The sequence below is a fragment of the Lepus europaeus genome, chromosome 5 (genome assembly GCF_033115175.1).
Source record: "Lepus europaeus isolate LE1 chromosome 5, mLepTim1.pri, whole genome shotgun sequence".
NCBI classification, from domain to species: Eukaryota; Metazoa; Chordata; class Mammalia; order Lagomorpha; family Leporidae; genus Lepus; species Lepus europaeus.
The window spans coordinates 136,707,363-136,733,111 of NC_084831.1; the positions used below are offsets into that span (position 1 = coordinate 136,707,363).

Sequence of the window (25,749 nt, forward strand, 5' to 3'; positions counted from 1 at the left end):
TATACAATTAATCGCTTAATTTAAAAATACACCAAAAGCAAAAGTTCCAGGGCAGGCACTTGGGACCGTTGTTAAGATACCATTTAGGATGCCCGTATCTCACGTCAGAGTACCTGGATTCAAGTCCTAGCCCAGTTACCAATTCTGATTTCCTGCTCATGAGACCCAGGAAGATAACAGGTAATGGTTCAAATACTTGGGTCCCTACCATCCATGTAAGAAAGAGGCTGGAGTTCCTGAGTCCTACATCTGCTTGGCCCAGCCCCAGTTATTGCAGCCTTTGGAAAGTGAACCAACAGATGAAACATCAGTCAGCCAGTCTGTCTCTCTCATTCCCTTTCAAATAAATAATATTTTCCAGCTTATCTTTATGTCTGAAATTCGAAAGAAAATAAATCAACATTTGTGTCCCCTACAGTCAGAGAGTGTAGAGTACCTGATGTCCCTGAACACACCCTCATGAACTGCAGCCACCCCCTGGGAATGTTCTCCTTCCACTCACAGTGCAGTTTCCACTGTGCTGAAGGGTTCCAAGTGAGTGGACCCAGCGAGCTGGAATGCGTGGCTTCTGGAATGTGGACCAGTGAGCTCCCGCAGTGTGAAGGTATGTAGACTTCATTCTTTCTATCCTCACTAACAGCTAGATTTTGGGGTGGGGATTGAGTTTTCTCCATTAAAAAAAAAAAAAAAACGGGGGCCGGTGCCGTGGCTCACTTGGCTAATCCTCCACCTGCGGCGCTGGCATCCCGGGTTCTAGTCCCAGGGTGATAACAGGTGGCAGTCGGTCCTGTCCCGGTTGCTCCTCTTCCAGGCCAGCTCTCTGCTGTGGCCCGGGAGTGCAGTGGAGGATGGCCTGGGTGCTTGGGTCCCTGCACCCGCATGGGAGACCAGGAGGAAGCACCCGTGGTGGCCATTAAGGGTGTGAACCAACGGAAAGAAGACCTTTTTCTCTGTCTCTCTCTCACTGTCTAACTCTGACTGTCAAAAAAAAAAAAAAAGTGGGAAATAATGATGACTTACATTAAATGGACAATTTCGGATTTCACTGTTACCTATCAACGATAGTAACACTAATTTTGATTTTCATGGTATTTTGTATCTGTAGAGTGGGGTAGTCACTCAATTTAATTCTTTTTCCTCAGTCAAAAACATTCTAAAGGGAACCCTCCTGCTGCTAATTACAAATTGAACAAGTACAGTGATGAGGACTTAAGGGTTGAGTGTTACTAGTCTGATGATTTTAACCTTGCTTCTTTAAATCAAAAACAATGGTGTTTGGAGCTTCCCAGACAGCTATTGAAAAGTACCATTTAACTAACCAAGCATATCACCTTGCCTGCCACTTTGGGAAGGTACAGCTACTGCAGAATCCTAAGACTTCTGGGACCGGCATTGTCACCTAGCAGGTAAAGCTGCCACCTGCAGTGCCAGCATCCCACAGATTTGAGTCCTGGCTGCTCCACTTCTGATCCAGCTCCCTGTTAATGGCCTGGGAAAAGAAGTAGAAGATGGACAACAAGAGTTTGGGCTTTTGCCATTCATGTGGGAGACTCAGATGAAACTCCTGGCTTCAGCGTGGCCCAGGCCTGGCCATTGCAGACATTTAAGGAGTGAACCAGCAGATGCAAGATCTCTCACTCACTCTGTCTCCCCTCACCTCTCCCTCACTCTGACTTTCAAATAAGTAAATAAATCTTTAATAAATAATCCTAAGATTTCTAAGGTGCTTGGTATGATTGCCCAAGGACTCCTCACACTGCTCTGTGGGGGTTTTAGCTGTCCAATGTCCATCCCTAAAGAGTCCTGAATGAGGAGACGCGAGCTCTCTCCACAGGGCAAGAGCATCCCAGCACCATGCTGCTCTAGCTTCAGTTGTGAAAGTGATTTGTGTTAGTTGAGCCAGAAGTGGTGCAATGCATAACCTAGGGGTGTGTGGAGGAGAGTTTCAGGCAGTTGGGGATGTAAAATATCCACTGCACCCAATCCCTGCGAGAGTTTGCATGAAACCGGCCAATTTATGGAGAGCGCCGGATTGGAAGAGGACCTCCTAGGAGGCAAACTGGGGCCCATGTGGGATGCAGGGGCTTCAAGCAGAGGCTTATCCTACTATGCCACAGCACTGGCCCCTAAGTTAGCAAATTTCAAAAGCGTTGTTGAGCTGCAAAAGATTTCAGTAAACGGTCTGTATGTGTGCCCAGCAAAACATTAAGGATCTATCATTCTGTTGAAATGTTAAGTTTCTCTAATCCTTACAGAAACTGCTTTTTTTTTTTTTAATAGAAGGGCTAATTCTTTGTGATCATAGAGCCTCAAGCTGTTCATACCTTTCAGTCTACTAACAAACATCACTGGAGAGCTGAAAACAGTAACCTCCTTATACCTGTCCCTCAGCAAGATTGAGAACATCTGGGATGGAAAAGGGGTGACAGAGTCTAGAAAAACAAGAGGCTTATTTTACTACAAACAAAATTATTAAGCTATCCCTTCCCCAGAACCCACAACCCACAAACATGAATAGCCTCATTTATAAATCACATAAGACAGGAAAAGGTGACATCCACATGAATAAGTAGGCATCAAGAGATCTACCAAAACAGGTTTACAGAGGTATAGGGAACAAAAGGTATTAAGACTTGAGCCTGGAGCAATCCCTTACCTGAAGACTGATACTCCAAGGTAGGGCATTCTAAACTTTTTCTTTTTTTTCTTCTGAGGTTTTTTATTTTGAGAGTCATAGATACAAAAAAGAGGGAGAGGGACAAGGAAAGAGCGAGAGAGAGAGAGAGAGAGAGAGAGACAGAGAGAGAGAGAGAGAGAGAGAGAGAGAACTGGGACAGATGGAAGAAGCCAGGAGCCAGGAGCTTCATTCAGTCTCCCATATGGGTGGCAGAGGCCCAAACCCTTGGTCCATTCTCCTCTGCTTTTTCCAGGCTATTAGCAAGGAGTTGGATCAGAAGTGGAGCAGCCAGCACATGGACTAGCTCCCTTACAGGAGGCCAGTGTCACAGGCAGTGGCTTTACCTGCTACGCCACAGTGCCAGCCCTGGGTCTTCTGACCCTTTCATCATCCCAGCTCTGCCTCAATTTCCAGAGGGAGTTCCACCATTGCCTTCCATTTGTTGGTGTGGTTTTTCTCCTTCCTCATTGCCTTTCTCTTTCTTTTTCCTTGGTTTTTCTTTACAGTTGTGCAGTGTGAGCATTTGGAAACTCCCAGTAAAGGAACCATGGACTGTGTTCATCCACATGCTGACTTTGCATATGGCTCCAGCTGCAAATTTGAGTGCCAACCTGGCTATCAAGTGAGAGGCCTGGACACACTTCACTGCAATGGCTCTGGCCAGTGGACTGCACCCCTGCCAACCTGTGAGGGTAAGATTTTCCTTCAGTGGTCCCTAGTGCACTCAAGGAGGAGTCGTGACACAGTAAAATCAAAACAAAACAGAACAAAAAAAAGGGCTCTTAGTGTCAGGGTGATCTCCTCAGGCTCTGACACTGGAGCAAATTATTCAGCCTGTGGGAGCCATGAGTTTTCTCCCCTGTGAAACGGAAGAATTGCAAGGTGCTTTTCCATGTACTAAGTGTATAAAAAGTATACAATAAGACAGCTTGTATAAAGTACCTAGCAAGGAGCTGGGCACTTGATTAACTGCTTTCTGCCTCTTTTTGTTTCCTTTCCTGCCCCGATGGCACATACAAGCAAGCTATGGGATGACATCTGATACTTGAGAAGAAGTCACAACTGTGGCTCTTAGGATGAAGAGATAGAGAACCCATTGTAGCCTTTGACAGAGCAGAGGAAGACCATATGGAAAAAGAATGTGTGTGTGTGGTCTTTGTCCTGCAGTTAAGATGTAGCTTGAGATGCCCACGTCCCATTTTGGAGTGTCTATGTTTGAGTTCCAATTCTGCTTCTAATTCCAGCTTCCTGTTAATGCATATTCTGTGAGGCACCCATAATTGCCCAAGTAATTGGATTGTTGCCGTCCATGTGGGAGACCCAGATTGAGTTCCTGGCTCCTGGCTTCAGCCTGGCCCATCCCTGGCAGTTGCAGACATTTAAGGAGTGAATCAACAAGGGCAGATCTGTCTCTCTTTGTCTGGCTCTATCCCTCTCTCTGTTTCTCTGCTTCCAAATAAAATTAGTAAGTAATTTAAAAAATTCAATTAGACCCTAAAAAGAAAAAGAGCTTATGATGCCATCCTGGTTAACTACATAACTCGGCAAAACTAAATTCTGTGCAATTGCCTCACATCCATAGCTCTTAATAATGGGGAGGGGGTATTGGGTGCAGAAGTAGGAAATTAAAGGCTGGATCCATGAATTCCCAGACCTAGATTCTCAGTCCAGTTCTGGTACTGTGTAGCTATGAGACTAGGGAAATCCTTAACATTTCCAAACTTCACTTTCCTCATCTATAAAGTAAGAGAGAAGCACTAGGGGATTTTTGGTCCTCAAACACCCTGAGTTTGTAAAAAACAAACAAAACAATAGAAGTGAAAGCCAGTGAGAAAGGATAGTTTTTATTCTCTGCAAAACTCCAAAACTCCAAGAACAGCCTGGAGATGAAGTGCTTTCTCAAGGAAAAACAGAGGAAGACAGTCATTATCAGCACTTTGGTCACTCAGGGCTCAATTGTGTTCAGGAACTCCCTTAGGCTGCATTCTCTGGGCAGTTGAAGTCTGATTAGGATGACATCTGATTAGGATGACATCTGATTAGGCTGACAAATTTGTCCAGGGACAAAGCCCATTCAGCATTATTTCATAGGAGCGGGTAATAGCCTCAAAAATAAACTATGCTCTTCCAACTTTTGCTTTGTATGTTCAGCCTTTTTCCTGTATCTACTCTCCAGAACCAGTAAGAGTGTCAATAAATATTCAGTGAGCACCTTCAGTAGACTGAACACTGTGCTAGACTCTGTGAGACAGCTCCGTATGATCCATCCAGCCTCAAGGAGACTGTGGTACAATGGGGAAGAACTGAAATTATACATGAACAATGCAAAGGACAGGGGTTATGGGAGCCCACAGAGTTCCTGACCCCCAACGAGGGTGTGCAGAGGGGGCTTCTTAAGAAAAGTGAAGGCTTGCAGAGACCTGAGGGCAGATGAAAGTGAGCCAGGCAGAGAAGTGCATGAAAAGGAGGAACTGTGGGATCCGCACATACTGATGATGTGGGTAGGAAAGGTATAACATCACCGCAGAGGCTCAGCTGAAGAAGACCTGGGCCTTCCACTACCCAGTTTTCAGACAACCTTTTTCCATTAGCTGTCATGTGTAAGCCACTGGAGAGCCCCGACCATGGAAGCATGGATTGCTCCCCATCTGAAGGGGCATTTCCATACAACGCCAACTGCAGCTTCCACTGTGCTGAGGGTTTCGTGCTTAGAGGAGCTGATGAAGTGCAGTGTGCCGACTCGGGACAGTGGACAGCACCAGCCCCTGTCTGTCAAGGTACTGTGATGTTGAAAACATTTCTTCTATGCCTCCTGGTCACTAAAGACACCCGCATTTGCATGTAACATTGCCATTCATCTATTCATCACACATCCATCCACTTAAAACTTACCATGTGCCAGGTCCTTTGTGTTCAGCATTAGGGATCAAATACTGAGCCAAACCAGTCTTAGGCACAACATGCTCATTACAGCACAGTCAGGGAAGGGGTGCTTTGATTGGCACATATAGGATGGGTTGAGGATACAGGAGCTGTGGAAAAGGAATGATGCATGAGGAACACCACGGGCTGGTGGAAGAGCGATTGACAAGGTACTGAGTTCAGTTCCATCATTTCCTGTCGATAGGATATGAACTGTGTGAGGCTCAGTGTCTTCTGAAAATGGGAATATTTTATCTACCTCACTAGTACTTAGGGATTAATGCATGTAAGAGCAACTTTAAAGCTGCTGTTAGCTTTATGAATATAAGGAAAATAATGATGATGATGATATTACCTTAAACACCATTTGTCTGTAGTCTGGTTTGACAAAATGATCCTTTCCCAATATTTCATATTTTCAATGCTTTGAGAGGTCAGTAGGATGATGACGATTTACACAAAGAATTAATGTTCCAAAAGTAAGATATTTGCATTCCACGTTGCCATTTACGGAAACCCCCTGAAAAATTTCTGTGAGTCCCTAGGTCTACGTGTTCCTTGATTTTTAAACAGGGGCAGTGGTTTACAAGTGAATCCTGGAGAACCATTTTTTACACACATGTTCATTACGGAATTGTTCACAATGAGTAAAACACAGAAGCAATCTATTGTCTATCAGTGAATAAATGCATAAATAAAATTGGTATATACATACAGTGGAATATTATTCAGTCTTAAAAAGGAAGGGGATTCTGACACATACTAAAACATGGATGAAACTTGTGGACATTATGCTTAGAGAAAAAAGCCAGCCACAAAGACAAATGTTGTGTTATTCCACATATATGAGATGTGGGTTAGTTAAAAATCATACAAGAGTAAAATAGAATGATAAAAGAGGAATGAGTTTAATGGCATAGAATTTCAGTCTGAGATGGTGAACAGAATTCTGGAGAGGATAATTGTGATGGTTGCAAGGCAATATGAATATATTTATTATTATTTAATTGTACAGTTAAAATTGGTTAACTGATAAATTGTTGATTTTATGCTATATATTTATATATTACCACAATAAAAAACTTAAAAAACAAGGCAGCAAAGTAATTGATGGCCACATACCAACATGGTGAGAGTTAGGGTGATGGGAGGTGTTGAAGATGTATCATCTGGAAGAGAAAGACACACAGAACCCTTTGACATACTTAAAAGAGGTGGTAAGGATTCCTTGCACCATTCTTATCTCCAGGTGGATAAATGTCTAACCATCCAAAACCAAAATTCTAAAAACTCTGAAATCCAAAACACTTCTGATTTCAGGTAGAGGAGACTCAGCTTCATATTTAAGATAAGAAAAGACCTGACAAATGTGGAACACATGTGCTCTCTCCCTATATAATCATCTATTTCACATGCTTAAGATCATGGCATAGGTTAGAATTTTTATTCTGCCTTTTCATTTCATATCATACATTGGAACACTTCTTACATGTTTCTGAGATGAAATACATCATTTTAAGTGACCTTCAATTTTCCTTTCATGGATCCACTGTAATTTATTTAAGCCTTAGATTGGCAACATTTATTCTTGTTTTTAATATTTTGGTCTTACAAATGTCTTAAAATCTGATTTTCCAAATTGCATCTTCATAACATACTTAGCATATATCCTTGGATCTTAATGATAGTTTAAAAATTATTTATATTTATTACCAAAATGCTCAATAATGGCTGAGCATTTTCCTTATCAAATTCATCACGTGGCATAGTAATTAAGTGCACTTTGCTCACCTTCCAAGTTAAAACAAGCTCAGTTCAGAAACCTCTGTTCCTGGCTCTAGAAATGGTTAACCAGGTCAAAATCATAAGGAGCATTTTTGTAACCGACTATTTCCTTACTCCTTTTCTCCCTCACTTCCTCACCTTAGCTTTGCAGTGCCAGGAACTTCCACCTCCAAATAAGGCCCAGGTGAACTGCTCCCACCCCTTTGGTGCCTTCAGGTACCAATCAGTCTGCAGATTCTCCTGTGACGCGGGCTCGCTCCTGGTGGGAGCAAGTGTGCTTGAGTGCTTGGACACTGGACGTTGGAGCGCTGTCCCTCCAGAATGCCAAGGTAAGAGTGCGAGCTTCTCAGCGTCTTGGGACTACATTGCAGGCAGTGGTTGAAGGGGCTAGATTTTAGACTCGTAGCTATGATTGGTTCACCTTGAAACGTACAGGAAAATTAACATCCTGCAACACTAGGATCCCAAATGAAAATGTCTTCAGTGACTAAGCAGGTAGCACATGTCAGAATATTTGACAATAGAGAATGGCCCTTGCTAACTCCTTATCAGAGTGTTTCCTAGCACCTAAAGGCTGCTAGCATCAGGTGAATTCTCCTCTCCAAGCCAAAAATAGTATATGGAAAGAAGACCAGAGCAGGGAGGAGTAGTTTCCGGGTGGTCGTCCTGAGACTGCCCTGGCAGTGCCACAGGACGTAGTGGTAGAATGGGAGGAGATGCAAGGAGTATTATGGTGGTGAAGTTGAGGGGGGAGGATTTTATAGGTACCTTATTACACACATACTTGAACATCTGTACAGAAGTGGGGAAATATACTTAGGATACAGTGGAGAGTGATGGAAAGAGGAAGAAACTACTCCAAGAACTGGAGTTTACTGGGATTCGCAGAAGAAAGAGATGTACAGATTCAGAATAATCATTTATATCTGCATTGTACTTTACACTGAAGGTCAGTGTCCTCTTCAGTCTTGTAACACCCTCTCTGAAATAGAACTGGGTCTACTCATCCGTGTGAATGAAGAACAGATTGTGTTTTTCTATATCCCCCATTCCTTTGTCCACTCATTGCATCCAACTCTTTAGTTATATAAAGGAAAGTAGGGCTTCTGAAAAGCAGGATTCTCATTAATAACAGAAAAAAAGTAGGCAGATTTAGGTTTTTTATGTAGAGGAAGCTACTTTCTCACACACACAAATGCATGCACACACACACCATCATTAAATAAGTCAACAATGAATGAGTGAATGAACTCTACAGAATTGGATGTCCCTCATCCCCAGACACCAAAGCATATGGGAAGCCACTGGAGCTAGGTTGGGGGCAGCTTGCACCCTCAGTTCACATCCCGGCCACGCTGAATGGAGCACAAAGCTCACACAACTTTGGGGAAGCGCCTGGAGTCTCTGAGGGTGGTTATCTCAGAGATCAGAAGCCTTCCAGGCAAGCCTGGGGTGCACAGGGCACAGACTGCATCCACATTGTTGCTCCATACTGTCCTGCCCAGGGGTTCACAGCAAGGCGACTGCCACACACCACGGCTTCCTGTGACCTTCCAGTTCCCTTCTGCTTTTAGTTCTTCATTTGCTCTGAACTTTCTCCTCTTGCGGCTGGGTACACATCAGTACAATACCCAAATGTGGGCTGGGCAGGAAGGTACCACGAGATTTGCAATCCACTCGCTGTTGTAATACTTCTGACAGTACTATTTTTTTACTGGCCCCATCCCCTAGTCCTACCAGGCCACACACACACACACACACACACACACACTGGATACAGAAAGACTTAAAGTGGTGGGAAATAACGATTTCTTTTAAGAGGTGGATCAGATTGAATGGAATGGAGCTGGGGAGGGAAAGGAATGAAGAGCAGATTGAGAAAATGCTCTTGAAACTTCATGTTGTTCAAGTGAGCTTCTAAAAAAGTGGCTGCATGAGCTGTAGTACAGCTGTGTCTGTCTGAAGCCACACACTGCTCAGCCAGGTCAGCCAGTGAAGCAAAAATACTCTAAACCATGCGTTGACTTACTCTTCCTTTTTAACGTCAACGTGTTTAATCTTGCCTTCTTGTTGTATCAGTTGGCAGACGAACATCTTGACAGCTCTGAATATAGACTTCCTTCTTTCACTCTTTTTTAAAATTTTATTTAAGGCATACAAACTTCATGCATTTCATATATACAAATTTAAGAACATAGTGACATTTCCACGCTACCGTCCCTCCTGCCCTCACTCCCACGCTTCTTCTTCCTCCCTCTTCTATTCCCATTCTTATTTTTCACAACAATCTATTTTCAGTTAACTTTATACTCATAAGATTAACCCTACACTAAGTAAAGAGTTCAACAAGTAGTATGAAAAAAAAATTATTCCTTAACAGTTGAGACAAGGGCATTTCACAATCACTGCATCTCGAAGTGTCAATTCCACATCCATAGATTACCTTTTAGGTACTCTATTAGTTACCACAGATACGAGAGAACATACGGTACTTGTCGTTTGGAGACTGGCTTATTTCACTTAGTATAATGGTTTCCAGTCACATCCATTTTGCTTTTGTTCGCAGTAAAAATCCTGGGAACCACGTAATGCTCTTCTCCCCATTTTCCAGGTGAAGATAGCAAGGCTCAGAGAGGTTAAGTGACTTGCCAAAGGTCACAGAGGATGATCTGTAATGGAAGCAAGTCCCAGTATCTCAAACTCTATATGTGTATACTATGACAAAGAACTAAGGAACCTTGCTTACTTTTCGGGAGGTAATTGAACAGTAGAGCTATGAGTACCTGGTTCTTGAGAAGAAGGAAATGAGCATTTGCAGACAGTGGAGTACATGATGGGTCTACTTTGTGTGAGTGTTTGTTTATTACATTTTAAACTTTAATTTTACATATGATTTACTTAACATTACACAATACAGTCCAATGCTAGGTAAAGATTATACTTTTTCAAGTAATGACAGAGCCAGGATTTGGATCCCAACTGCTACTATTTGGTTCAAGAAAGCATGAGAACGCAATTTATTCTATTTTCCTATTTCAAGTATCTTGTCATTGCTTTCTGATAGGGTCATTACAGCTGTTTCTGAAGACAGCATCAAGGGTGCAAATTCTTCCACTCCCACCCGGGTCAATTGATCTGAGCTGCACCACCATCTTTCCAAACAGAGCCCAGCTCTTTTTCAAAATCTCTTCTGAAGCTCTTTGGGGGGAAGCATCATTCCAGGACATCAGTCCTCTGTGAGCTGCCACGGTCTTACCCCTCCACAACCTCTGTGGGGTGAGAGAGCATCGTAAAATGTAAACCATCATTCTAAGCCCAATGCTGCCTTGTGGATTAATGTGTGTGCACACACACACTTACCCTCAGGCTCATTTCCAGTTGTTGAGTTTCAAATGATCTTTTTTCTCTTCTTCTGCCATTCCTTGGTAGCCATTACCTGCACACCTTTGCTGAGCCCTCAGAATGGAACAATGACCTGTGTCCAACCTCATGGAGACTCCAGTTATAAATCCACATGCCAATTCATCTGTGATAAGGGCTTTTCTTTATCTGGACCAGAACGATTGGATTGTACTCCATCTGGAAGCTGGACAGGCTCTGTGCCAACATGTGAAGGTGGGCTCGTGGGTCTGTTCTTCCTTATGCTTTTCACATGGTAAGAAGAGTGGAGACACATCAGGAATCCCTTGACCTGAAAGCTCTCTTTCTCTGAATAATCTTTTCATAATATAAACACTTCACAGTTTTATAAAATACATTATGTCATTAAAGTATTCAATGTTTACCACAATTCTGAAATAACAAGGAAAAGCAATATCATTCCATTTTATAGGTGAGGGAGAAACACAGGCTCGGAGAGATTAAGCAACTTGCCCAAGTCACACAGTTAACAAGTCATGATGCTCAGCTGTGTCCCTGAAACTTGTTTCCTTAGGAAGCCTTTTGCTGCTACGCTAACCTGCTGCTACAGTCACCTTCACCGAGCCCTGCCACCTGCCAGATGCTGAATGTGGCTAAAGCCTACTCTGTATACTCCTCTCTCCACTTCCATGCAGACTACAAGCTCCTTAAGGGCAAAATCTGTGCCCTCCTTGTCTTTACATTCCTGGTAGCAATGAGACAGAATAAAAGTATGTGTGTAGCAATCATCTGTTGAATGGAAGCTTACAACGTTTACTGGCAAATTTGACTGAAGCACACACCTAGTTGGCAGTAAATTAATGGGATCCTAAAGGCAGGAGTTGGATCTTATCTGTCTTTGAACACCCCTCAGCCCCACCGCCCAGAGCATTTGAAGGGCACGATGTCTAACATATCATGTGTTATAAAATAGAAGAATGCTGAATTGATTTATAGTTAGCGTTTTGTATAAAAAGGCATCATTTTTCCAATTTATTGTTCAGTATAGTCATAGTAATGAAACAAATGCTAATAACTAACATTCATTGCTTAGTGCAGTAGCAGTTGTTTCATACGCACTGTCACATTCAATAGATACAACCATCCCTTTCGATGGTTATTATTATTCCCATCTTAAAGATAAAGAAACTGAGGCTTTGAGATGGTATGTAGCTGGCAAAAGTCACATTGCTAGGAAGTAAGAAGATGGGGGTTGAAAACCAGGCCTGGTCTGACTATAGGCCTTATGTTTTTACCACTATGCTACACTGCCACCCAGTGGCCTGGCTTCTAAATCTTGGGTCTGTCACCTGTAGATTTACTGTTTTCCACTGAAGTTAGAGCTTGTACTGTTTTAAAGAACCTTAAAAATTGTAGTGCCTGGCTGTCAGATGAAAGAATATGGTAGATGGCCAGCGCCCCGGCTCACTAGGCTAATCCTCCGCCTGCGGCGCCAGCACCCTGGGTTCTAGTCCCAGTCGGGGCACCGGATTCTGTCCCAGTTGCTCCTCTTCCAGTCCAGCTCTCTGCTGTGGCCTGGGAAGGCAGTGGAGGATGGCCCAAGTCCTTGGGCCCTTCACCCGCATGGGAGACCACGAGAAGCACCTGGCTCCTGGCTTCGGATCAGCGTGGTGCGCCGGCAGCAGCGCGCCGGCTGCAGCAGCCATTGGGGGAGTGAACCAACGGAAACAGGAAGACCTTTCTCTCTGTCTCTCTCTCTCACTGTCCACTCTGCCTGTCAAAAAAAAAAGAATATGGTGGAAAACAATCCGTTACTGTATAAAGCTACTGAAATATTATTCATCCCGCCTTGTGCAATGGGCACTAGATCAATGCCCAAATATCTCTATTAGTCTTGGCCTTAGGTCATTAAGAAAGGCTTGTCACACACACCCTTGGGCTTCAGTTTTCTCAATTCTAATGGGAAATAGGTGGAGAAGATAATTTCTGAGGTCTCTTACTTGACAAAGAATTTTGTAGTTTGAAGAATATAAAATACTACCCCCTACTGTCAAGAAGATATACTACAAGCCCCTAGAGGTATACAGAACGTTTACAGGAGCTAAACATAGGACTGGTGTTTCTTTGCTCATTCATTTCTTTCTTTCTCTCTTACTCCTTTATTCCACTGACATTTATCATGAGCTCCATTTTCTAGCACTCTGTTTTCAGGCTAAAGAATTTTTTTAAAAATCCCTAAAACTTGTCTCATTAGAGTTGCAAATTATGTTTGTTGTTTAATCTGTAATCTCTGAAACTCCTGGTAACCCTCACTCCTTTCCACTCGTTTCTCACTTCTGTCTCCAAACAGGACACATTTGCCTCCCACCTTGCAGGTCCAGCTCCTATCCAAGGTCCAGAACCAACCCGGACCGTGGACAGCAGCCTTAGCCAACCATGGGCCTCAGAATTGTCTGATCTTGATTTGGAGTTCTGGGTGTTGTATCTGTGTTCCTGCTTCATTCTTCAAATGTATGTTCTAGATTTAGGCAAACGGTTCCTCTTCTTTTCCTGTGTGCCTCAGCCCGTGAGCTGTTAATCCTCGGGACTGCGCTTAGAACCCTGACTTTCACATAGCATTTTGGGGAAAGCGAGGGTATATCAGAGGTGCCTGAGGAATGCCAAGTAAGAAGAGGCAATGTGGCAGAATGCAATGCAAATTAACTTTGGGAGTGGTTCCAGAAATGTCTCCATTTTAGTTAGAATACCACACCAGCACCCTGCACCCCAAGGGACTTGGGTTCTGCCTGTATTTTCCAGTTTCCCTCTTGGACCTTTAGGACCCAAAGTCCTTTCCACAAATCTAGGTGGTGATTGAGGCTCTTCTACCAACTTTCACGATGCCATTTGCATGCTGGATTGTTTGTGTCCAGTTACTGTGACCTTCCTTTGCGTGCCTGTAGAGCCACCTTTCTGAAAGACAATAACACTGGGGACCATGTCTGATTGATAGGCTCAACTCCTAATCCAGCTTTAGCTTGCTCTGTGTGTGTGTGTGTGTGTGTGTTGGGTGGTGGCAGGGAGTGTCAGGGGGTGGAGCAATCTTTGGTTCCGTCTCAACCACACTCTGCTCTTCTGCCTTGTCCCTGCTTGTCCAATTCTAAAAAAAAAAAAAAAAAAAAAAGTAAGTATCCTTGGAGCTCTGACCTGGCTCACATCTCTATTTTTTTCTTCATTCCCTCAAGTTTTCCCTGATCCATGGGAGCTCCTAGTTTGATTTTTAAAGTTTAAGTTTAGAATAGTTCACTCAGTTACATATATATATATATATATATATATATATATATATATATATAATTTATATCTTCTGTCCACCAAATTCTTGAAGAAACTATGTGCAATTCAAAAGAAGTGAGATAACAAGAAAAAATTTGCTAAGTCTATTTGAAATAATATAAATCAACTTACTTTCAGCTAATGGCAGAGTGCCAGTGAATCTAATAATTCACACATTCACAATCATGTACACATACATAATGGGTTACAGAAGAACACCAGTGAAGACCACTAGGTGCACAATTGCAGAAAACAGTGGCAATTGAGTATTAATAATAAAAGCACTAAACAACGAAATAAAAAGTACTAATTATTCTTGTAATGATTCAGTTTTGCCAGTTTTACAGTAGGTTCAAGAATGTGACTACTTTTTCAAGTTATGAACAGAGGTTACTCCTTGCTATAAATGTCCTTTTTGTCACAGATCTCTTCCACCCAGTGGAATCCTTGATAGCTCCACAAGATTAATGCAACCCACATTTGCTAAGTGTCTACCATATGCCAGATCTGGGGTAAATTTCCATGTACTTCATCAACACCACTCCTCAGACAACAGCCTGTTTCCCTACACAATTCAATGTGAAGCTCTTAAAAGTTATCTGGAAGTCTTTGGTTGGTCATGGTTGATTACTATCTGAGGGGGTTCAGAAACTTCCATGAATACAAAAGGCTGAATCGGTAGCCTTGGCAGAGCAAGACTGATAATGGAGACCAAAGTAATATCACCAAATGGATTTAATGCTGTATTAATTCTCATTTTATAACAGGAATTACTTTGATCAACTTTTTAAAATAGTTACTCCTTCTGTTTCTCAACTGGATAGAAAAGCCCTTGCTATGATGCATCTAAGTTATATTCATTCAACAGATATTTTTAGAATCCCTACTATGTGCCAGACCCTGTACCCTGGATACAGAAATGAAAGTGTGACAAGACCCCTGCTTCCATGCAGCTGATACTGTGGAATGTATTCTTGGGTTCAAATTTGGGGAAGGAACCAGGGGATGGAAGACCTCTCTCTCTGTCTCTCCCTCTCTCTATAAATTTGCCTCTCTAATAAATAATCTAAAAAATAAAGTATTGCACAAAGACAAAAAACTGTAAAAAGATACAATCCTGAGAGATTCTGAAAAAGTCATTTTAGTGAAAATGTTCACAGATGATTTAATGTCTAAGAGTTATACCAATAGACAAGTCTAATAAATGGAATTGGTTTGTGAGATATGAAGTTATTAATTATGCAACAATTTCAGAGTCTTAGACTGAAATTCAATGTTACTTTGTTATTTAAATTATGTAAAAAAGAGCCACAATCCTTTAGTGAATAGCCAACCACTGAAAAGCACATGGGATAATATGTATAAACCAAACATAGCACTTTCTCATAAGGCAGCATGTAAGATTTGAAAAGGTGTTAAAAAGCTAAACAAAATGAGTTTAACTTGACCAAGATATTGCCTTCGAAATAGCATTGGATTTAAAAAAACTAGTCACTTTGTTTGTTAATAACCCGAATCCAATATCTGTTGATAAATCATAGTTTGTGTTAGAGAATTTACTGGAGCGACATATGCTAAGAGAAATGTGCAACTATAATGATTTATAAAAACAATTTTAGTGAGAAATTGTGGTTAATAGAGTAAGTATTCCTTTGGCTATTCACACATTAGATGAGCATTACTTCTTGAAACTTTACACTGGGAATTATGGGAGATACAATGACTAAAGATTCTTAGCTTGGGAGGCTTACTACCCAGTAATGAGAAGGGAAGGCATGACATGTGACATGGCATTTAAACAAAAAGCAAATACATTGAGAGAAGAATTCAGGCTGTGGTGATCAATGGAGGCTTAAGAGAGGCTATATTGAGTTCAGTCTTGAAGGATGTCTGGGATTTTGTTAGTGGAAATACTTTTAGAAAGAAATGTAAACAATGTGAGCCAAGAACCTGACATGACGCACACGGGGCAGTCCAGGGGATTCCCAGTAACTGATCTATCTTAACCAGGAGGTTTTGGTCTTTCCTCTGATTTGGAGCTGTGCTATTTAAACAAAACAAAAAACAGCCTGGGAACTAAAATGGAGGAAACAGTTTGAGATAGAAGGTGATCGCTAGTGATCCCTAGACATGTTGCATTTGAAGAGATGGCAGGATATCTAAGAGGAAGTCATTTCAGGCAAGAGGAAGGGCAGAGGTGAAATCCTGGATTGCACCTATTCAGATAAGAGTGTGAGCCATGGGAGGCCACAAGGTTTTGGAGTAAAGGGTGTAGAGAGAAAGATGAGTTCACTGATATCCTTGACTTCCTTATCTTTGTCACCTCGACCTAAGATCCCTCTCTGCAAGCCCAGCATCCCCCCCAGTGCCCCCTGTAGTAAATGACCGATCTTACATGTTGTGGAATGCTGGCTGCTTAGCAAAAAGGGTAGGAGGTGTTTAATAAATATTTGTTAACTCTATGACTGCATGAACTTTGTGGAACAGAACTTTTGAATAAACCTGGAGATGGTAACACTCTTGATTTGCTGCTCTAGCCATCAAGTGTCCAGAACTCTTTGCCCCACAGCACGGCAGCCTGGATTGTTCTGACATTCATGGAGAATTCAGTGTTGGCTCCACCTGCCATTTCTCCTGTAACAAAGGTTTTAAGATGGAGGGGTCCAAGAATGTGGAATGTAAAGCTTCAGGAAGATGGTCAGCACCTCCACCATCCTGCAAAGGTACTAATATATACTTTTCAGAACAAAGTTCTGTTGGAAAAATTTCCCATTAAAGCAAACACTTACAGAACTTTTCTTTATGACAGGCTTATGTTACAGTATTATTTGGGTCTATCAAACGCCGCTATGGAATACAAAATTCTAGGGAATGACAGAATTTCTGATGTTTGTGAAATGTTTCACATGCGTGGCCTCTTTTTCTCAAATAGCTTTATTGAGTCAATTGCATAGTCTCCATGACTTCACTGCTAATAGAGAGCAGAAGAGGAGGGATCTCTGGTCCAGCTTTTCAAATCAAGGAGTTGAGATGCAGAGGGGCCGACCACCACCGCTCTATCACATACCAAGTTAATGACAGAGCCAGTGGGATCACTCACATCTCACTTTTCATGTTGACCTTTAGCCAGAAAACAGAAGCCAGGGTGCAGAATCAGCCCCTGCACGTATTTGGTTTTCTGTTACATTCCTGCACCGATTCTTCTTCCTGTTTTAATATTGGTAAGATTGATCCTCTGTTTCTTCTGGCCAGAAGAATAATCTCTTTAAGGACATTTTAGAGTCCCTTTCCTTATCTGGTTTTCCATACCTAATTAAAAATTTTTTCTTAACTTCCTTATATAGATACTGCCAGAGCCTCCTTTGTTAGGAAAGGAATGGAAAGCAATTATTTCATATCAGCTTTAATTCTGTTGTGCTCCTTTTAACTGGGAGTTTTCTAACTTGGAACATTTTCTCACAACAGCAATTGTATCAGTTCTTACTCCAGAGGTGCAATGCCCAGCTCTCACCATTCCCAGCCAGGGAACAATGTCCTGTAGGCACCATCTGGCAATCTTTGGTTTGAATACCACTTGTTACTTTGGATGCAAAGCTGGATTCACCCTTATGGGAGACAGTGCTCTCAGATGCAGACCTTCAGGACAATGGACAGCAGTAACTCCGACATGCAGAGGTAATGTGTCAAGGAGAAGTTCTGATGCTATTTTCCAACTAGGTATTGTACCTGCCTGCTGAAATTCCACACAACCCCATCAATCCCTACAAGATGTTAAAACCCATGAAATCTAAAACAGTAATGTGCCGTGGGCATATCACTCTGCCCTTCCTTGTGTCACAAGATAATGCCCTAGTACTCAAAGACCCAAAAAAGGAAGCATTTACAGATGTCCAGTATGTATTAGAACAGTAAGCACAGTAAACCTGAAATAAGCCGTATGATTTGTGAAACACAAGTTTCAACTGTATTAATTACATGACAGTATCATGTATGATGACTCCTAAAGAGCTGTCACCTTGTGCATGAAACATTGAATCCCATGTCTCCTTCATTTTTATGTTTCCCACAAAGTGTAGCCTACAGCCTCACAAATGTCATTCTTGCTCAGTAATATTTCTTTCTATTAAATTTAATTTCTTGAGCTTTAGTTTCCTGTCCATAAGTTAGAGAAAATAATCTGAAATTTCCTGAAATATAAAGAGGATGATGGTGTTTACTTTTTTCAAATTTCCTATCTTTGGTTAAGTATTTTAATAAGCACATGCTAATATGCCTGTTAATCACCGATGTAGTAATAGTAACATTTAGAACAATAACAATATTATTTTTGAAAAGCAAAATTTTGTGGGTAGAAATTTTGCAGGCAAGATCGGTCAATCCATGAACAGATGTTCCTCCACATTTCTTAAGTGCTATATTACCACATGTGATGTTGCAAGAGCTAGTGTGAATACTGGGAGTGGCTCAGCTCCCTATATGAACTTCCACATTCTGTCTATTGGTAATCCAAGTCAGGTTGCAAATGAAATCATAATTTCTTTCACCTTCATTCCACATGTTTATTTCTCCTGCATTCTTTGGTTCTGTAGCTGTCAAATGCTCGGCATTGCAAATTAATAATCCAGTAGAGATGAACTGCTCCATTCCTTGGGGAAACTTCAGCTATGGATCAACCTGCACGTTCTATTGTCCAAAGGGTCAGTTACTTAATGGCTCAGCGAGAACAGAATGCCAAGAGAATGGCCAGTGGTCAGCTCCCATGCCAACCTGCCAAGGTACATTTTTAATATGGTTTTAGAATAAAAAATAACACTGGCGCCGTGGCTCACTTGGCTAATCCTCTGCCTGCAGTGCCAGAACCCCAGGTTCTAGTCCAGGTTGGAGCGCCGGATTCTGTCCCGGTTGCTCCTTTTCCAGTCCAGCTCTCTGCTGTGACCCGGGAGGGCAGTGGGGGATGGCCCAAGTGTTTGGGCCCTGCACCTGCACGGGAGACCAGGAGGAAGCACCTGGCTCCTGATCGGTGCAGCACGCCACCCGCGGCGGCCATTTGGGGGGGGGGGGGCGGTGAACCAACGGAAGAAGGAGGACCTTCTCTCTGTCTCTCTCTCTGTCTAACTCTGCCTGTCAAAAAAAAAAAAAAGTAAAAAAAAAAAAAAGAAAGAAAGAAAGAAATCACCTTAACTTGAAAAAAAAAAAAAAAACAAATTAGTGCTTCTTCTATTCATATTCCTCAAAATGGTTTTACTTTCCATTACTGAATTTCCCCCATGCTTAATAAATATTTCACAGTGAGTCAGGCAGTATCTCCTGGCCTTATATATGATAGTGAGAATTGAATTTAGTGACTCCCTGCAGAGAAGCACCATTCCTTTCCCAGTGTTCAGACTTGTGAAATAAATCCTTTTATTTCCTTATAATCCTTGTTTAACACATGTTGAAGCATCAAAACATTCTAAACTTGGCGTTTACTGCATGAAGATTGCTTGTTTATCTCAGAAGGTCTTTATTCACCACTTGCCTCTAAAAACCCCACAGATCTCCCTTCACTCACCTCCATGTGCAGGTTTATTTCATTCTCCCATCTACTCCCTAGAAGCTTGTTATGACTACTTTTTGTTGAGGAACTGAATTTTCTATTACCAAAATAAATACTCATGGTTTATTTGATTTGCTGAAATTTCCACATGTAGGCCTCTTGTGCCTACAATTTAATTCCATTTACAAGGCCCTTATCTTGACTGATAGGGAAATCATAATTTATATTTAAGCTTTGATTTTAATTTTTTTAAAGATTTATTTATTTGTTTGAAAGTCAGAGTTACACACAGAGAGAAGAGAGGCAAAGAGAGAGAGAGGTCTTCTATCTACTGTTTCACTCTCCAGTTAGCCACAATGGCCAGAGCTGAGTTGATCTGAAGCCAGGAGCCAGGAGCCCCTTCCAGGTTTCACACGTGGGTGCAGAGGCCCAAGGACTTGGACCATCTTCTGCTTTTCCAGGCCAAAGCAGAGAGCTGGATCAGAAGTGGAGCAGCTAGGACTCAAACCAGCAGCCACATGGGATGCCGGCACTGCAGGCAATGACCTGAACCGCTATACCACAGTGCCTGCCCCGAGATTAAAATTTGATCCTGCTTCCAATTCTGTTCCAATGGATTGATGACTGCTAGATCTTCTTTCATGCCAGATGGTCATCATTGCTAGGATGATGATCCTACCTGGTCTCACTTCTCAGAGGTCTTGAGATTCTTCTGGGAGAATGGCTGATCTCTGGCAAAGTTCACTTCTTATACCTTGCATGTTTGTTTGTGTATTTTTTACAGCGGGGTCATTGACTGTCCAGGAAGCCCTCACTTATGTTGGTGGAGCAGTGGCTTCTACAACTGGTCTGGTAATGGCTGGAACCCTCCTGGCTCTACTAAGAAAGCGTTTCCGACAGAAAGGTAAATAGAAAAGACTCTTCTTGCTTTCTTTTTTTTCACGTGATTTGGGGTGGGGCAGTGAAAACACAACTTCAGTAGTTCACGTTTGGAAATACTTCCTTAAAAAGAAAACAGGGTGAGTGATCTTAAGAGCTAAGTGCCCAATCAGAATCACTTTGGGGGCATAATAGTGAGGAATGTAATTGAGCAGCTAGGACCTGGTCAGGATACCCATACCAGAGTACCTGCATTCAAACCCTGGCTCTGTCTCCAGACTCCAACTTCCTGCTCAAGTGGACCCTGGAGGTAGCTGTGATAGTTCAATGCATCTGAATCAAAAGGAACTATGGAGGAGGCAGGAGATGCATCTCAAGGTGTAAGCTGCTTTATCAGTGACCTGGAGTGACAAATTAAGAGGTCTGAATTTTGTCCTGAAAATTTATGTGGTTTATGTAGGATTTAATCAGAGAAGGGAACAAATGGATGAAGACTCTGTAGAGGAAATTGTTCATCAGAATAAGAATTTCAGCCTAGGAATAAAAGAAGGGAGCAGATCTTCTCCTGAGATTTAAACAGCCTTCCTCAGTTTGTTGTAGTCATGATTTCACAAACCTTTGGTAATGAGGCTGTTTGTGACCACTCCTTGTGAGAAGTAAATAGGGACATCAAGGGGACAAGTCATGCTCAAACTCAGGTAACAGTCATGCTCAAATCTGTTAAAATACCTGACAGTTCCCATTGGATTGAGAGGTTTACCCACCTATTTTTAAAAATTTATTTATTTATTTAAAAGTCAGAGTTACACGGAGAGAGAAGGAGAGGCAGAGAGAGACAGTGAGAGAGGTCTTCCACCCACTGGTTCACTCCCCAATTGGCCACAATGGCCGGAGCTGCTCTGATCCAAAGCCAGGAACCAGGAGCTTCTTCTGGGTCTCCCACGTGGGTGCAGGGGCCAAAAGACTTGGGCCATCTTCTACTACTTTCTGACTCAACTCTCTGCTATGGCCTGGGAAAGTAGGCCTGATCAGAAGATCAGAGTCTGTTGTTTGGATTAAGTTAGAAGATTCCTTGATCATGTATGTTACCAGGAAAAGGAAACATCACTGTTGTGTTGATATGGGTTTGTTTATGGGATTAGCTTGCCTAGCTGAGGGAGTCTGACACAAAAATGCAACAATTAGACCCTCAAACACTAAATAAATGGGTTGCAAGAACCAATAAATGGGCTGGCGCAGCAGCTCACTTGGCTAATCCTCCACCTGCGGCGCTGGCACCCCCGGTTCTAGTCCCGGTCGGGGCGCCGGATTCTGTCCCTGTTGCTCTTCTTCCAGTCCAGCTCCCTGCTGTGGTCCTGGAGTGCAGTGGAGGCTGGCCCAGGTCCTTGGGCCCTGCACCCGCATGGGAGACCAGGAGGAAGCACCTGGCTCCTGGCTTTGGAACACACTGGCCGTAGCGGCCACTTGGGTGTGTGAACCAACGGAAAAAGGAAGACCTTTCTCTTTGTCTCTCTCTCTCTCAATGTCTAACTCTGCCTGTCAAAAAAAAAAAAAAAAGAAAGAAAGAAAGAAAGAAAGAAAGAAAGAAAGAAAGAAAGGAAAAAGAACCAATAAATGAATAAATGAAGAACAGAACAAAACAAAGCAAAAAACCCCAAATAGATATGCATATTATCTCCAAGAGGCTGAAGGTCTTAGAGGTACCAGGAGAGATTTTTACTGAAAGGAAAGCAGAAGGTGAAAGGCTCTGCAGTTAAGTATTCTCAGATATTTAATTTAGCCTGAACCAGGTCCTGTCTTTCAGGGAGAAAGTGTTCCCAACATTCCTCTTACAAACAGCTGTCTGAAAGTCAGTCTACTGACTTCCCTAATAATTTCTAACACCATTGACTTCTCCCCCATATGTTTTTCTTTTCTAATCATTCATATCTTCTCAATTATTTCAGATGATGGTAAAAACCCCTTGAGCCCTCAGAGGTAAGTTGGAAATGTTTAGGCTGGAGGAAATTTTGCTAGTTTTGTTATGGGCTAGCTTAAGCCAAAATTTAACATTTAGGGTCCTTGTCTTAAGCTTAGAGAAGAATTCTAAGCTCAGGCACAAACGAGACAGGCAACATGGTAAGGCTTGAGATTTATTTAGAAAGTGAGAGGAATACATAGGAACGTGAGAGCTTTATTAAGGGAGAGGAGCCCAAGAAAGATTAAATGGGAAGCTACATTCCAGAATCTAAGGAGGTGGGCAGGGGCCACGTGCAGGGGCCTCAAGCCAGAGGTGCACTGAGAAGCCAAGTGAGCAGAATGGCCAGAGCGGCGGCAAAAACTGGGTGGGCTCAGAGCACTCTAGACCCCTTATTTGCTCCCCAAAGGGGAGTGGTTACCTAGTCTGATTGGCAGGTGGGTGGATAGAGGTAAGATCAGGTAGGGGCAAGAGGGGGTGTGGTCTCTAGCTCATGAATCTAATCAATCTAACCCTATCTCCCTGATTGGGTCCCATATCAATTTGACTTTCTGACTTACTATGTCAGCATAACGCAAAGCTGCCTCTTTTTTACAGCAAATCTTTTGCATCATCCTCTTTCCCATTTTGAATTAATGTGGATAATAAATCTCAACTACACATGTTTTTTAAATCAGCAAATGTCCCAATTATAGTGCAAAGAAACAGTAAAAAAAGGAAAGGGGCTTATAATAAAGACAAGATGCTAAAGCTTATAGGCTACACTAACAGATGCCATGCAGTCATCAGAAGCTTGCACCTTCTCATAGAATCACCATGAAGCTCCTAGCCACTCAGGTAGGCTGATAGGACCAGAGTCATGGTCAACGTGAAGCTGGTTTTTCAAAATAGAGGACAATTCTGGTCAAGGGTTGTTATCCTTCAATTTGCATGGCAATTGTACTAGAAATAATGCAGAAGCAATATTTACATGCAAAGCAGCAAAGCTGCAAGCTCAGAGGCGTTTAACCTGGATGTATATGAAAATTGATATATTCCAAGTTTAGGTGTAGTATAGGACAATTCTTCTGTGTCCTGTGCCTATTTGGACTCCCAGCACTGCTGACCCCTGCCCACTAAATGCTGGTAGAACTCTTGATCATTATTATCACCAAAAACATCCTTAGGGGGCAGTACTACTATTCTTTGAAACCTATTGCTAGAGTACCATTTTCTATTTCTTCTCACAAAAGAGGCTGCAGCTCCCCTAGAGGGCATAGCAGGTATTTCATACATAAAGCATCAGCCATGACTTAGTGTGGGTATAAAAAGCAGGGCAAACCTCCAGGAGCTGTTAAGCACGGTTCCATCAATTTCTTTGGCATCTGTTTTTCTTTCCTTTTTAAGGCAAAATTCAGAGGGTGGGGTGTCGATCTATGGTTCTTGGAGGTGGTATGTGCTTGTCTACACTGCTGAGGACCAAGTACTTTATGGCAAATCACCCTTGTGTTTCTGTTCTTCAGCCACCTAGGAACATATGGAGTTTTTACAAATGCTGCATTTGACCCCAGCCCTTAAGGTAAGTTACTGTGAATCTTTTCTTTAATTTAATTAATTTATTTCAGAGAGAGAGAGAGAGATGGAGAAATAGAGAAAGAGAACTCCCTTCTGTTGACTGATTCACTCCCTAAATACTTGCAACAACCACAGCCACAGCTATGCCAGAGCAGCAGCCAGGAACATAAACTAAAGCCAAGTCTCCCACATGTGTAGAGGAAAATTATTGAGCCATCAATGCTGCCTCCAAGGGTCTGCATTAGCAAGAGGCTTGAGTCAGAAGCCAGAGCTAGGAACTGAACTCAGATACTACAACATGGGAAACAGGCATCTTTAATAATTAGGCTAACCACTCACTCCAAAGATATTTTTAAATGAAATAGAATAAAGGGAAATGGAAAAATATAAATTTGACTTTTATATAAATGTGTATTATATTTTAAGCATTCCTTAACTTTTCTGACCAAGAAGGAAATTGTGTTTACAGTAGGAGGCAAGGATGAGAGCAGAGAGTACATTCATAACAAGGTTTCCATTTCTCCCAGGATAGAAATGTTCTAAGACATAAGGTATTTCAAGATGTCTAACACTAGGTCGCTAAATGATATTATCACTGTGGCCTTGCCTGAGACACAGAAACCAGGACTGCTGGGAAAATTCAAGCAATATGTTATGGAGTCAATCTCTTCTGCTACTTGCTAGGAAAACAAAAACAATCCCAAACTTTCTATCTTCCAAAAAGCTCAGTGAGTAATTGAGTTTCTTATGAAAATGACCTTAATAGCAGCATATTTGGAATCTACAAAGAGGTGATCATTTGAGCTTTAAGGAATAGATATGACACAAGATTCTTTCTTTCATTTTTTGAGGAAACTACAATTATTTTAATTTCTTTTGTCTCATTTTTAGAGGCCTGGTCTTCTAGTCATCTCATTCAAGCTCCACAGGTTCCTGTTTGTGAACACCGGGTTTCCTGCTAGACCCGACTGGGACTGTAACGTGTTTGCTGCAGTTTTCTGTAAATACTTGTGAATAAAGGACTTGGCATTTCCTTTCAATTAGCTCTGGGTCAAAGCAGGATTTTACCACATTCCCAAACTCTCCACTCACCAGCCCTTCCTGCTCGACCTCTGCTCTTCCTGCAACAAAGCTGCAGAAGCCAGAGCAGACAACTTGTTGGAAGACCAGCTGGTGGAGCAAGAGCACCACCTCTTTATTTTTGGGCTGAAAGGGAGGGGTCCGTTAGTTTGTTGGAAGACAGGCGCCTTCTCAACTTGGAGGACTTCCTGTGCGGTCTCCTGGACCCTCCAGTGGTTGCTGCTGCTGCTGAGGCCTCCTACACTTCTGCTGTTGATGTTTCCAGAGCTGCCTCCAGATGGTACTGGGAACTATGGAAAACCAGGAATCAAGACTATTCAGTTCGCCAAACAGAAAGACCAACATTCAAGTGTATAAATAAAATGATCCCCAAATCCCATGATTTGAGTTTTATTCAAAAAGTTCTTCTATTTGAGTTTTATTCAATGAAGTCTGTCACATGTCTCTGTCTACCGCCAGTGCAATGCATGTTTCGGTTGTCAGCTAGTCAACAAATGCATCACACACTACTACCCCAGCAGAAAGATGAGTGGGAAAAGTCTTCATCACCTTCTTCTTCCACAGTGAGAATGCATGTGTTTGATGTGTTCTTTAAAAGACATGTTCAGCAAATAGATCATGGAAAATTACACTGCAATTATCCGGAACTTATCCCAAAAAAGAAAGCCAAACAATGAAGTTATC

General features: G+C 42.2%; 1 protein-coding gene across 1 annotated transcript in view; it reads left to right on the forward strand.

Moving 5' to 3' along the window:
- The window catches only part of SELP (selectin P), a 40,911-nt gene extending 15,476 nt beyond the window's left edge, over positions 1-25,435 (forward strand). Inside the window, exons 5-16 of the mRNA XM_062192754.1 lie at positions 419-604; positions 3,184-3,369; positions 5,269-5,454; positions 7,528-7,713; positions 10,814-10,999; positions 16,597-16,782; positions 17,525-17,734; positions 18,649-18,834; positions 20,380-20,499; positions 22,421-22,451; positions 23,934-23,989; positions 24,877-25,435. Of these exons, the coding sequence (XP_062048738.1) occupies positions 419-604; positions 3,184-3,369; positions 5,269-5,454; positions 7,528-7,713; positions 10,814-10,999; positions 16,597-16,782; positions 17,525-17,734; positions 18,649-18,834; positions 20,380-20,499; positions 22,421-22,451; positions 23,934-23,988 (1,718 nt within the window). The 3' untranslated portion in view covers position 23,989; positions 24,877-25,435. The remainder of the gene's footprint in view (positions 1-418; positions 605-3,183; positions 3,370-5,268; positions 5,455-7,527; positions 7,714-10,813; positions 11,000-16,596; positions 16,783-17,524; positions 17,735-18,648; positions 18,835-20,379; positions 20,500-22,420; positions 22,452-23,933; positions 23,990-24,876) is intronic.
- The last annotated feature ends 314 nt before the right edge of the window (positions 25,436-25,749 follow it).